Raw genomic sequence first — 13,550 nt, 5'->3', positions numbered from 1 at the left:
TCGCGCGCCCCCATGCGACCTGCAAGTCTGTAAGCGTATTGTGAAGCGGCACAGCACCCCTTCAGCGACTCCCTCGCCCGGGCCGCGACTGAGGATGTGCTGCGTGGGCGCTGTGTGCGGCGGGTGGCAGTGAGCCGAGCGCTTGGTGCGTGTGGGCGATTCCTGGCTGCCCATAGCCGCCTGCAACGCAATACACAGGTGATACGCCGGGCATCCAGGCTATGGCGGCGTGCGCTGTCAGCCGCGGCAGCCCCTGCCAACTGCGGGCGCAGTGTGTAGCCGTGCGCGCACCCCCGGGCTGGGCGCCGCCCAGGGGGCGTCCATGTGCGAGCTGTTATGCGCAGGTGTGATGCTGAAGGCTGTTATGCATGTACCCAGAGGCGCCTGGAGGGCTGGGGGCAGGAGTGGGATGCAGTGGAGGGGCGTGCCGGGCCCAGGAAGTGCACGCAGGGCACGGCCGGGGCAGCGTGGTACGGCCCGACCTGGCACACGTCGGTGGTTGTGCTGGTGGACGGTGCGATAAATCAAATATACAGATACACGAGTAAGCCACATGGCGCACTGGGCGAGCTGCATTTGGCCATGCTCCAGGAGTTGAGTTTGCAATTCTCGCGCGGCCGGCCCGGTCGCGAGCCGCTGAGGGTCTGGCCAAAAGTCGCCACTTTCCTGGCGTCGGTTCCTTCAAATGCCTATTATCACATAGGTGGGCCCAAATGACCGCAAACAAGCTACCTTGAAGTGGGGGTAGCCCGAATCCTAACGAAATGCGGACCCGGCAAACATGTCGGCATGCCCACCCACGCGCCGCGTATGCGCCCCGTGCCCGGCCAGGGAGCTCCTAGCACGCCTGCATGGACACCCACATGGAACAAGCAGGCCTGGGCATTTATGCGGCGGCCGCGCGGGCGCTGGGCCCGTCCGCGGGCTCCTCGGCGTGCAGGGTGGCCGGACGCCCGGCCACCGTGTGGCCCGGCCGTGCCGATTCCTGGCGGCCCGAGCGCCGTGATAGCATGCCCTTTACCGGGGCTTACCATTGCGAGCCGGGCAGGTACAGCGCCCAGGCTGCAAGGCACGGAAGCGGCCCATGCCCCACCGTCGCGGCCACACGCCCGCAAGGCCCCCAACAAGAAGCCTGCATGCCCCCGCACACGCCTTGCCTGTCCGCCCGCTCGCGCGTCCCCATGCGACCTGCAAGTCTGTAAGCGTATTGTGAAGCGGCGCAGCACCCCTTCAGCGACTCCCTCGCCCGGGCCGCGACTGAGGATGTGCTGCGTGGGCGCTGTGTGCGGCGGGTGGCAGTGAGCCGAGCGCTTGGTGCGTGTGGGCGGCTCCAGGTTGCCCATAGCCGCCTGCAACGCAATACACAGGTGATACGCCGGGCATCCAGGCTATGGCGGCGTGCGCTGTCAGCCGCGGCAGCCCCTGCCAACTGCGGGCGCAGTGTGTAGCCGTGCGCGCACCCCCGGGCTGGGCGCCGCCCAGGGGGCGTCCATGTGCGAGCTGTTATGCGCAGGTGTGATGCTGAAGGCTGTTATGCATGTACCCAGAGGCGCCTGGAGGGCTGGGGGCAGGAGTGGGATGCAGTGGAGGGGCGTGCCGGGCCCAGGAAGTGCACGCAGGGCACGGCCGGGGCAGCGTGGTACGGCCCGACCTGGCACACGTCGGTGGTTGTGCTGGTGGACGGTGCGATAAATCAAATATACAGATACACGAGTAAGCCACATGGCGCACTGGGCGAGCTGCATTTGGCCATGCTCCAGGAGTTGAGTTTGCAATTCTCGCGCGGCCGGCCCGGTCGCGAGCCGCTGAGGGTCTGGCCAAAAGTCGCCACTTTCCTGGCGTCGGTTCCTTCAAATGCCTATTATCACATAGGTGGGCCCAAATGACCGCAAACAAGCTACCTTGAAGTTGGGGTAGCCCGAATCCTAACGAAATGCGGACCCGGCAAACATGTCGGCATGCCCACCCACGCGCCGCGTATGCGCCCCGTGCCCGGCCAGGGAGCTCCTAGCACGCCTGCATGGACACCCACATGGAACAAGCAGGCCTGGGCATTTGTGCGGTGGCCGCGCGGGCGCTGGGCCCGTCCGCGGGCTCCTCGGCGTGCAGGGTGGCCGGACGCCCGGCCACCGTGTGGCCCGGCCATGTCGATTCCTGGTGTCCCGAGCGCCGTGATAGCATGCCCTTTACCGGGGCTTACCATTGCGAGCCGGGCAGGTACAGCGCCCAGGCTGCAAGGCACGGAAGCGGCCCATGCCCCACCGTCGCGGCCACACGCCCGCAAGGCCCCCAACAAGAAGCCTGCATGCCCCCGCACACGCCTTGCCTGTCCGCCCCCTCGCGCGCCCCCATGCGACCTGCAAGCCTGTAAGCGTATTGTGAAGCGGCGCAGCACCCCTTCAGCGACTCCCTCGCCCGGGCCGCGACTGAGGATGTGCTGCGTGGGCGCTGTGTGCGGCGGGTGGCAGTGAGCCGAGCGCTTGGTGCGTGTGGGCGGCTCCAGGCTGCCCATAGCCGCCTGCAACGCAATACACAGGTGATACGCCGGGCACCCAGTCTATGGCGGCGTGCGTGTCAGCCGCGGCGGCCCCTGCCAACTGCGGGCGCAGTGTGTAGCCGTGCGCGCACCCCCGGGCTGGGCGCCGCCCAGGGGGCGTCCATGTGCGAGCTGTTATGCGCAGGTGTGATGCTGAAGGCTGTTATGCATGTACCCAGAGGCGCCTGGAGGGCTGGGGGCAGGAGTGGGATGCAGTGGAGGGGCGTGCCGGGCCCAGGAAGTGCACGCAGGCACGGCCGGGGCAGCGTGGTACGGCCCGACCTGGCACACGTCGGTGGTTGTGCTGGTGGACGGTGCGATAAATCAAATATACAGATACACGAGTAAGCCACATGGCGCACTGGGCGAGCTGCATTTGGCCATGCTCCAGGAGTTGAGTTTGCAATTCTCGCGCGGCCGGCCCGGTCGCGAGCCGCTGAGGGTCTGGCCAAAAGTCGCCACTTTCCTGGCGTCGGTTCCTTCAAATGCCTATTATCACATAGGTGGGCCCAAATGACCGCAAACAAGCTACCTTGAAGTTGGGGTAGCCCGAATCCTAACGAAATGCGGACCCGGCAAACATGTCGGCATGCCCACCCACGCGCCGCGTATGCGCCCCGTGCCCGGCCAGGGAGCTCCTAGCACGCCTGCATGGACACCCACATGGAACAAGCAGGCCTGGGCATTTGTGCGGTGGCCGCGCGGGCGCTGGGCCCGTCCGTAGGCTCCTCGGCGTGCAGGGTGGCCGGACGCCCGGCCACCGTGTGGCCCGGCCGTGCCGATTCCTGGCGGCCCGAGCGCCGTGATAGCATGCCCTTTACCGGGGCTTACCATTGCGAGCCGGGCAGGTACAGCGCCCAGGCTGCAAGGCACGGAAGCGGCCCATGCCCCACCGTCGCGGCCACACGCCCGCAAGGCCCCCAACAAGAAGCCTGCATGCCCCCGCACACGCCTTGCCTGTCCGCCCCCTCGCGCGCCCCCATGCGACCTGCAAGTCTGTAAGCGTATTGTGAAGCGGCACAGCACCCCTTCAGCGACTCCCTCGCCCGGGCCGCGACTGAGGATGTGCTGCGTGGGCGCTGTGTGCGGCGGGTGGCAGTGAGCCGAGCGCTTGGTGCGTGTGGGCGATTCCTGGCTGCCCATAGCCGCCTGCAACGCAATACACAGGTGATACGCCGGGCATCCAGGCTATGGCGGCGTGCGCTGTCAGCCGCGGCAGCCCCTGCCAACTGCGGGCGCAGTGTGTAGCCGTGCGCGCACCCCCGGGCTGGGCGCCGCCCAGGGGGCGTCCATGTGCGAGCTGTTATGCGCAGGTGTGATGCTGAAGGCTGTTATGCATGTACCCAGAGGCGCCTGGAGGGCTGGGGGCAGGAGTGGGATGCAGTGGAGGGGCGTGCCGGGCCCAGGAAGTGCACGCAGGGCACGGCCGGGGCAGCGTGGTACGGCCCGACCTGGCACACGTCGGTGGTTGTGCTGGTGGACGGTGCGATAAATCAAATATACAGATACACGAGTAAGCCACATGGCGCACTGGGCGAGCTGCATTTGGCCATGCTCCAGGAGTTGAGTTTGCAATTCTCGCGCGGCCGGCCCGGTCGCGAGCCGCTGAGGGTCTGGCCAAAAGTCGCCACTTTCCTGGCGTCGGTTCCTTCAAATGCCTATTATCACATAGGTGGGCCCAAATGACCGCAAACAAGCTACCTTGAAGTGGGGGTAGCCCGAATCCTAACGAAATGCGGACCCGGCAAACATGTCGGCATGCCCACCCACGCGCCGCGTATGCGCCCCGTGCCCGGCCAGGGAGCTCCTAGCACGCCTGCATGGACACCCACATGGAACAAGCAGGCCTGGGCATTTATGCGGCGGCCGCGCGGGCGCTGGGCCCGTCCGCGGGCTCCTCGGCGTGCAGGGTGGCCGGACGCCCGGCCACCGTGTGGCCCGGCCGTGCCGATTCCTGGCGGCCCGAGCGCCGTGATAGCATGCCCTTTACCGGGGCTTACCATTGCGAGCCGGGCAGGTACAGCGCCCAGGCTGCAAGGCACGGAAGCGGCCCATGCCCCACCGTCGCGGCCACACGCCCGCAAGGCCCCCAACAAGAAGCCTGCATGCCCCCGCACACGCCTTGCCTGTCCGCCCGCTCGCGCGTCCCCATGCGACCTGCAAGTCTGTAAGCGTATTGTGAAGCGGCGCAGCACCCCTTCAGCGACTCCCTCGCCCGGGCCGCGACTGAGGATGTGCTGCGTGGGCGCTGTGTGCGGCGGGTGGCAGTGAGCCGAGCGCTTGGTGCGTGTGGGCGGCTCCAGGTTGCCCATAGCCGCCTGCAACGCAATACACAGGTGATACGCCGGGCATCCAGGCTATGGCGGCGTGCGCTGTCAGCCGCGGCAGCCCCTGCCAACTGCGGGCGCAGTGTGTAGCCGTGCGCGCACCCCCGGGCTGGGCGCCGCCCAGGGGGCGTCCATGTGCGAGCTGTTATGCGCAGGTGTGATGCTGAAGGCTGTTATGCATGTACCCAGAGGCGCCTGGAGGGCTGGGGGCAGGAGTGGGATGCAGTGGAGGGGCGTGCCGGGCCCAGGAAGTGCACGCAGGGCACGGCCGGGGCAGCGTGGTACGGCCCGACCTGGCACACGTCGGTGGTTGTGCTGGTGGACGGTGCGATAAATCAAATATACAGATACACGAGTAAGCCACATGGCGCACTGGGCGAGCTGCATTTGGCCATGCTCCAGGAGTTGAGTTTGCAATTCTCGCGCGGCCGGCCCGGTCGCGAGCCGCTGAGGGTCTGGCCAAAAGTCGCCACTTTCCTGGCGTCGGTTCCTTCAAATGCCTATTATCACATAGGTGGGCCCAAATGACCGCAAACAAGCTACCTTGAAGTTGGGGTAGCCCGAATCCTAACGAAATGCGGACCCGGCAAACATGTCGGCATGCCCACCCACGCGCCGCGTATGCGCCCCGTGCCCGGCCAGGGAGCTCCTAGCACGCCTGCATGGACACCCACATGGAACAAGCAGGCCTGGGCATTTATGCGGCGGCCGCGCGGGCGCTGGGCCCGTCCGCGGGCTCCTCGGCGTGCAGGGTGGCCGGACGCCCGGCCACCGTGTGGCCCGGCCGTGCCGATTCCTGGCGGCCCGAGCGCCGTGATAGCATGCCCTTTACCGGGGCTTACCATTGCGAGCCGGGCAGGTACAGCGCCCAGGCTGCAAGGCACGGAAGCGGCCCATGCCCCACCGTCGCGGCCACACGCCCGCAAGGCCCCCAACAAGAAGCCTGCATGCCCCCGCACACGCCTTGCCTGTCCGCCCGCTCGCGCGTCCCCATGCGACCTGCAAGTCTGTAAGCGTATTGTGAAGCGGCGCAGCACCCCTTCAGCGACTCCCTCGCCCGGGCCGCGACTGAGGATGTGCTGCGTGGGCGCTGTGTGCGGCGGGTGGCAGTGAGCCGAGCGCTTGGTGCGTGTGGGCGGCTCCAGGTTGCCCATAGCCGCCTGCAACGCAATACACAGGTGATACGCCGGGCATCCAGGCTATGGCGGCGTGCGCTGTCAGCCGCGGCAGCCCCTGCCAACTGCGGGCGGAGTGTGTAGCCGTGCGCGCACCCCCGGGCTGGGCGCCGCCCAGGGGGCGTCCATGTGCGAGCTGTTATGCGCAGGTGTGATGCTGAAGGCTGTTATGCATGTACCCAGAGGCGCCTGGAGGGCTGGGGGCAGGAGTGGGATGCAGTGGAGGGGCGTGCCGGGCCCAGGAAGTGCACGCAGGGCACGGCCGGGGCAGCGTGGTACGGCCCGACCTGGCACACGTCGGTGGTTGTGCTGGTGGACGGTGCGATAAATCAAATATACAGATACACGAGTAAGCCACATGGCGCACTGGGCGAGCTGCATTTGGCCATGCTCCAGGAGTTGAGTTTGCAATTCTCGCGCGGCCGGCCCGGTCGCGAGCCGCTGAGGGTCTGGCCAAAAGTCGCCACTTTCCTGGCGTCGGTTCCTTCAAATGCCTATTATCACATAGGTGGGCCCAAATGACCGCAAACAAGCTACCTTGAAGTTGGGGTAGCCCGAATCCTAACGAAATGCGGACCCGGCAAACATGTCGGCATGCCCACCCACGCGCCGCGTATGCGCCCCGTGCCCGGCCAGGGAGCTCCTAGCACGCCTGCATGGACACCCACATGGAACAAGCAGGCCTGGGCATTTATGCGGCGGCCGCGCGGGCGCTGGGCCCGTCCGCGGGCTCCTCGGCGTGCAGGGTGGCCGGACGCCCGGCCACCGTGTGGCCCGGCCGTGCCGATTCCTGGCGGCCCGAGCGCCGTGATAGCATGCCCTTTACCGGGGCTTACCATTGCGAGCCGGGCAGGTACAGCGCCCAGGCTGCAAGGCACGGAAGCGGCCCATGCCCCACCGTCGCGGCCACACGCCCGCAAGGCCCCCCACACGAAGCCTGCATGCCCCCGCACACGCCTTGCCTGTCCGCCCGCTCGCGCGTCCCCATGCGACCTGCAAGTCTGTAAGCGTATTGTGAAGCGGCGCAGCACCCCTTCAGCGACTCCCTCGCCCGGGCCGCGACTGAGGATGTGCTGCGTGGGCGCTGTGTGCGGCGGGTGGCAGTGAGCCGAGCGCTTGGTGCGTGTGGGCGGCTCCAGGTTGCCCATAGCCGCCTGCAACGCAATACACAGGTGATACGCCGGGCATCCAGGCTATGGCGGCGTGCGCTGTCAGCCGCGGCAGCCCCTGCCAACTGCGGGCGGAGTGTGTAGCCGTGCGCGCACCCCCGGGCTGGGCGCCGCCCAGGGGGCGTCCATGTGCGAGCTGTTATGCGCAGGTGTGATGCTGAAGGCTGTTATGCATGTACCCAGAGGCGCCTGGAGGGCTGGGGGCAGGAGTGGGATGCAGTGGAGGGGCGTGCCGGGCCCAGGAAGTGCACGCAGGGCACGGCCGGGGCAGCGTGGTACGGCCCGACCTGGCACACGTCGGTGGTTGTGCTGGTGGACGGTGCGATAAATCAAATATACAGATACACGAGTAAGCCACATGGCGCACTGGGCGAGCTGCATTTGGCCATGCTCCAGGAGTTGAGTTTGCAATTCTCGCGCGGCCGGCCCGGTCGCGAGCCGCTGAGGGTCTGGCCAAAAGTCGCCACTTTCCTGGCGTCGGTTCCTTCAAATGCCTATTATCACATAGGTGGGCCCAAATGACCGCAAACAAGCTACCTTGAAGTTGGGGTAGCCCGAATCCTAACGAAATGCGGACCCGGCAAACATGTCGGCATGCCCACCCAAGCGCCGCGTATGCGCCCCGTGCCCGGCCAGGGAGCTCCTAGCACGCCTGCATGGACACCCACATGGAACAAGCAGGCCTGGGCATTTGTGCGGTGGCCGCGCGGGCGCTGGGCCCGTCCGCGGGCTCCTCGGCGTGCAGGGTGGCCGGACGCCCGGCCACCGTGTGGCCCGGCCGTGTCGATTCCTGGCGGCCCGAGCGCCGTGATAGCATGCCCTTTACCGGGGCTTACCACTGCGAGCCGGGCAGGTACAGCGGCCAGGTTGCAAGGCACGGAAGCGGCCCATACCCCACCGTCGCAGCCACACACCCGCAAGGCCCCCCACACGAAGCCTGCATGCCCCCGCACACGCCTTGCCTGTCCGCCCCCTCGCGCGCCCCCATGCGACCTGCAAGCCTGTAAGCGTATTGTGAAGCGGCGCAGCACCCCTTCAGCGACTCCCACGCCCGGGCCGCGACTGATGCGTCCATCCACCGAAGAGCGGAGGGCGGCCTGCCACACAACGCCCCAACCCCTGCTCCCCCGAAGGCTGGTCTGTTTGCATTTGCATTGGCCCGGACCTGCCACCATACACCGCATGCCTTCCACGCGCCTGACTGACCCAAACATGCTGCATTGCGCTCACTCCACAGTGCCATCCACCGCCGTGTCACTCATCACGCCTGCCGTCGCGTCCTCCTCCACCCCCGTCCCCGGCTCGCCCTCCCCGCCCCCCGCCTCCAACCCGCCTCCACCTCCAACGCCCCCGCCCCACGCCCAGGGTTGTGTGTCCTGCGGCCTCAACAGCGGCGCCTCCACGTAGCTGGCCCCGCGCCGCAGCACCTCCGCCAGCAGCAGCAGGCCCAGGGCGGCGGCGGCGCCGGAGCGCAGCAGTGCGTCGCGGCGCCCGCCCTGCTCGGCGGCAGGCGGCTGCCACAGGCACAGCGCCGCCTGCGGGGGAGGAGGGGGGCGGGGGAGTGAAGGAGCGGGGAGTGAAGGAGCGGGCGTAAACATTGACACTCCCATCCACACGGTCGCATGCCCACATGCCCGCACACCTCGGGTGCAGCCCTGTACACCTCGGGTGTGGTCCTCCTAGCCCTCGGGTGTGGTCCTCCTAGCGCTCCCAAACACACCCAAACCCACACACGCACCCGCCCACCCGCCCACACGCACCATCAGCACCGAGGCCATCAGCAGCAGCACGCCCAGCTGCAGGGCGGTTGTGTTGGGCGGCCGCCGCCGGGGCAGATCCTCGGGCGGCTGGGACACCTAGGTGGGGGTGGTGGGGTTGGGGGAGAGCGGGGGGTAAGCCGTTCATGGAGAAGGGAGTGGACATAATAAACGAATCCTAGGTCAAACGAAGGCGGGAGCTCCCGTCAAGCGAACGGTGCTGCGCCCATACCCACCCCGCTCAATTGCTCACCCACTCCCTGTGCCGCCTTTCCCCCACCACCCCTTCCAACCCATGCCCACCCCTCCCCCGCCCCCCTCTCTCTCTCACCCGGTACACCCCGGCGGTGAGGTCCAGGGCGTCCTGCCGCCGCGCGTCCGTGAAGTGGCTGTAGTAGTAGCGCGAGCCCCAGTCGCCTGGGCAAAGGGGGAGGCGAGATGGGGGGAAGGGGGAAGGTCAGTGTGCGGGGTGGTTTAGGGAAATGCGGGGAGGGCGGACAGCAAGACCCGCAACACCCGAGGGTTGGGGCGAGGCCCAGCGGGCTGTCAAGGTGGGAGGTGCGGAGGCGTCACAACGGCACGGTATCAGACCCGCCCCCCCAGCCAACAGCGCCCGCACTCACTGAGGCCCTGCGCGGCGCGCCACGGCCCCCGCCTCAGCGCCCGCAGCAGCCCCCGCACGCCTCCTCCGCCTGCTGCAGCCTCCATGCCCTCCGCCGCCGCCTCCAGGGCCCGCCCCGCCGCCGCCGCCGTGCCGTGCACCTGGTCGGACAGCACGTGCGCCATGTGCGCCCACAGCTGAGCCAGGGCTGCGGAGGTGGGGGGGGCGATGGGTTGGGGATAAGCTTGCTTGATGTGTGTGCGTGTGTGTATGATTGGGAGGAGTCAGTTAGCATGCCGGTTGTCGGAGAGCCAGTGCAGTACGGTACTGCCTGTGTTGGCAGTACTGCTCTGTGTAGCGCGGCTGCAGCTGTGGCCTGCAGGGCTGTCAGCTGCCGTGTATGCGCTGTCACATCACACCCCCACACCATCACGCCCCCATACCACACCCCCATACCCATCGCCACCACGCGTGCCACACCAACACACGCCCCTGCCGGCCATAGCCCCGCGCCGTACACACGCCCCCTCGCCCCCAGGCCACCCCTGCCCCCCCCCCCCCTCCTGCAACACCCTGCCATCCCGCTCCAATGCCCCACACCATACCCCGCCCACACACCACACCCACACATCCTGTCCCCACACACGCTTCCACACCACGCCCCCACAACATGCCCCAATGTCGCTTGGTTTGGTGTTGTTTGGGCTGGTGTTTACAACCCCCACCACCACCACAACCACGCCCGCCCCTCCCCCCCCCCGCAGGCCCACACCGTGCATGACGGACGCGTGTGCCCCCGCGATGTGCTCCGGCGCCTCCAGCGCCCCCACTGCCACCAGTAGCCCCGCCAGACCCGGCAGCGCCAGAGCGTGCTGCGCCAGATCCACCTCCTCACAGCAGCCGCCTGGGTGGTGGTGTGTGGGTGTGTGTGTAGGGCGCGGGGCTACCGTATGGCCGGCAGGGTCCGTGTCGTATCCCCCTCCACGGTGCCAACCCCTCCCCATCACGCCCGAACCCTCTCCACCCCTCTCCCTGCCCCCACCCCAGTGCCCCCTCCACCAGTGCCCCCCTCCCCACGCCCTTTACCCCCTCCCCCCCACACCTGCCGAGGCGGCGCTGGCGCTGCTGACGCGGATCACGCCCCGCTGCCGGCACGCCACGTGGCGCCCCACACACCGCACGTGGCGGTTGACCTGTGCCGCAGCCGCCGCGCTGGCCGCGTTGGGCGTGGCGGGCGCGGCGGCCTTGGCGCCGGCGGCCTTGGGGTCAGCGGGCCCGGGCGTGTCGTGTGGCTTCGAGGCGGCGCCGCCCTTGCCGCCCGCCGGCCCCTTGCCGCCGGCGGGGCCGGGTGCGGCCTTGCTGTCCGGGGCGGCGGGCGGGGGCAGGTGCGGCTGTGCCAGCTCCAGCTCCTCCTGCCGGGGTGGTGGTGATGGTGGTGGAGCAGGTGTGGTGGAGTGGCGATGTGAGGTTGTGGCACAACTGCACAGACGTTTGGATTTGAAAGCAGGCGCAGTGACACAACCACCCCCCTTCAGCCGGAGCACACGCCCCACTCTCGCCTCCCCTTCTCATCACTCCTCCCCCCTCTCCCCACTCCCCACCCCTCCCCACCCCGCACCCACCACCGCCAGGTACGCCCCCATGGCCGCCAGCTGGCCCCACGCCGCCACCTCCGCCTCCAGCCGCGCCGCCGCGGGGCCGCAACCCGCCAGGTCGGCCAGCTCGCCGCCGCCCAGCAGCAGGCCCAGCAGGCCCAGCGGCAGCAGCGGGGCGGGAGCAGGGGGTGGTGGTGCTGGTGGCAAGGGTGGGGGAGGTGCTGAGGGCTTGCCGGTCTTGGCGGCCGCACCGCTACGGGTGCCCGCATGCGGCAGGTGCTGCTGCTGCTTCTGCTGCGCGTTGTAGGCCTCGACCTGGGCCGTGTGTATGTTTTGGAGAGGGGCCGTGTGTTAAAGAAAAAGGCAGGGAAGGGTGGCGTGTGTGTTGGGGCGGGGCGACGGCAGGGACTCAACGGCGGCGGCGGCCGCATCAGGGTTTAGCGGACACGAGACCTCCGGATTCCAGCTCGCGGGGAGGACCTCACGGGAGGACCTGGTGGCATACGCCACCGACCCGTTGACCCCCTCACACAGCACACACACCCAAGGACACCCGCCGCCCAGTCCTCTCGCCCGCCGCCCCCCCCCTCTCACCAGCTTGCCCAGTGTGTCGTGCAGCCGCAGTTGGGCGTCAAGGCGGCGACCCGTCATCAGGTTCAGCAGCAGCAGAGGCTGGAGGGCGGGCAGGGGGAGGGGTGGGGGGGGGGAATGAAGGACGGAGGAGCAAGGAAGGGAGGCAGTAGGGAGGTCAGATGGTAATACGGGGAGTTGGGGGTCTTGGAGACACAGTACTTCCGCCCCCTAGAGCTCCGTGCACACGCCCCATCGCCAACACACGCCACACACACGCACCTGGCCGTAGCACTGCCGCAGCTGTAGCATGTGCGCCGCGAACGCCGCCTCGTGCGCCCGCGTGGCGCTGCTACTGCCGCCACTGCTACTGCCGCTGTCCTGCTGCTGCTGCTGCGGCGGGCCGGAGGGCGGCGGCGGCGCGAAGGGGTTCATGTCGGGCGGGGCGGCCCACAGCAGCGGGGCGGAGCCGCGAGCCTGGCGGGGAGGCAGAGGTGCACAGGCGGGGGTGTTACATTCATGATTAATTAAGAAGCGAAGGCGGGGGGTGGGGGAGGGGATCTTTTCTCAAGTGGCTGCAGAGTACCGTACCACAGTAGGACAAGGGGCTGGGCCCGTTCAAACCAGGGGGTGGGGGTTGCGATTGCTGTTTGGGCGTCATGGAAGGGCTGGCGGCTGCCACGGGCGGGCGGGTGAGAGGGAGGGGAGGGGTGGTGGTGTCACAGGCGCACCCACCATGACGAGTGCGCCCACAGCCACACGCCGCCGCACTCGGACCAGACCGTCCGGACCCAGCACCTCCCCACCACCGCCGCCACCATCACCACCACCACCCGCCGCCGCCGCAGCAGATGCATTGGCGGCGGCTGAAGTGGCTTCGCCGGCGGCGTCAGCGGCATTGCTACTGGCCTCCTGCGCCCCTTGCTGCTGCTGCTGTGGGCTGCTGGGGTCGGGCGCCCACAGCGTGAGTATGACCTCCGTCTCGGCAAAGCCCGCCGTGTTGCCCTGCAGTAGCAGCAGCAGTAGCAGCAGCGTGTGAAACCGTGGGACGGCAGTCGCAGCGTATGGTGAGATAGAGGCAGAAGCGGCAGCACATGAAGGCATCAGCACCATTGTGCGCAAGCCGCTGCCAGTAAGGGGTCACCAAGGACTCACCCGTTGATCGACATGTGACCAAAACCAAACAACACATACGGACGCTGCAAGCCGGTAGGAGCAAGGCAGACCACGTACCAGTAATATGGCCCCCGATCCCAGTGTGAATGGCTCCCACCCCCCCACCTGGAGCCGGACTTCCCCTTCCTCCTCATGTTCCGGTACTTCATGCTGCTTAGACTCGTCCTCACCGCGACACTCCACAGACACACACACACACACACACACACACACACACACACACACACACACACACACACACACACACACACACACACACACACGGTAACATCCGTAAACCGTCGCTTTGCTGCATCGCATACACTGTCTTTGCGCAACGTTCTCCTTGTGCTCTTTAACACACACACTCACCCCACCCCAACCCACACCCAACCCCACCCCACCCCACCCAACCCCACCCCACCCCACACCCCGCCCCACACCCACCCCCACCCCACACCCACCCCCACCCCACACCCACACCCACCCCACCCCACACCCACACCCACACCCACCCCACCTGGTAGTCCGCGCCGCGCCGCCAGCTGCCCGCCACCGGCCTCCCCGCCGCCAGCCGCGTCACCAGCGTCAGCTCCCCCGGCGCCTCCACCCACTGGGGACTGCTGCTGCTGCCGCTGCTGGGGCCGCCACCACCACCACCACCC

The 13,550-nt window shown here is 68.0% G+C and overlaps 1 protein-coding gene across 1 annotated transcript in view; it reads right to left on the bottom strand.

Moving 5' to 3' along the window:
- Nucleotides 1–7,967: 7,967 nt before the first annotated feature.
- The window catches only part of CHLRE_18g748497v5 (uncharacterized protein), a 9,242-nt gene continuing 3,659 nt past the window's right edge, over nucleotides 7,968–13,550 (bottom strand). Inside the window, exons 7-17 of the mRNA XM_043072798.1 lie at nucleotides 13,406–13,550; nucleotides 12,466–12,735; nucleotides 12,013–12,207; nucleotides 11,755–11,832; nucleotides 11,188–11,475; nucleotides 10,668–10,977; nucleotides 10,338–10,469; nucleotides 9,588–9,773; nucleotides 9,296–9,381; nucleotides 8,968–9,063; nucleotides 7,968–8,742 (exon numbers count right to left, since the gene is read on the bottom strand). The exon at nucleotides 13,406–13,550 is cut by the window's right edge and continues 304 nt beyond it. Coding sequence (XP_042914249.1) covers nucleotides 8,434–8,742; nucleotides 8,968–9,063; nucleotides 9,296–9,381; nucleotides 9,588–9,773; nucleotides 10,338–10,469; nucleotides 10,668–10,977; nucleotides 11,188–11,475; nucleotides 11,755–11,832; nucleotides 12,013–12,207; nucleotides 12,466–12,735; nucleotides 13,406–13,550 — 2,095 coding nt within the window. The 3' untranslated portion in view covers nucleotides 7,968–8,433. The remainder of the gene's footprint in view (nucleotides 8,743–8,967; nucleotides 9,064–9,295; nucleotides 9,382–9,587; nucleotides 9,774–10,337; nucleotides 10,470–10,667; nucleotides 10,978–11,187; nucleotides 11,476–11,754; nucleotides 11,833–12,012; nucleotides 12,208–12,465; nucleotides 12,736–13,405) is intronic.

The sequence above is a fragment of the Chlamydomonas reinhardtii genome (genome assembly GCF_000002595.2).
Source record: "Chlamydomonas reinhardtii strain CC-503 cw92 mt+ unplaced genomic scaffold scaffold_18, whole genome shotgun sequence".
NCBI lineage: Eukaryota > Viridiplantae > Chlorophyta > Chlorophyceae > Chlamydomonadales > Chlamydomonadaceae > Chlamydomonas > Chlamydomonas reinhardtii.
The sequence above is the reverse complement of the archived record's forward strand: the minus strand, read 5'-3'. Positions and strand labels throughout refer to the sequence as shown.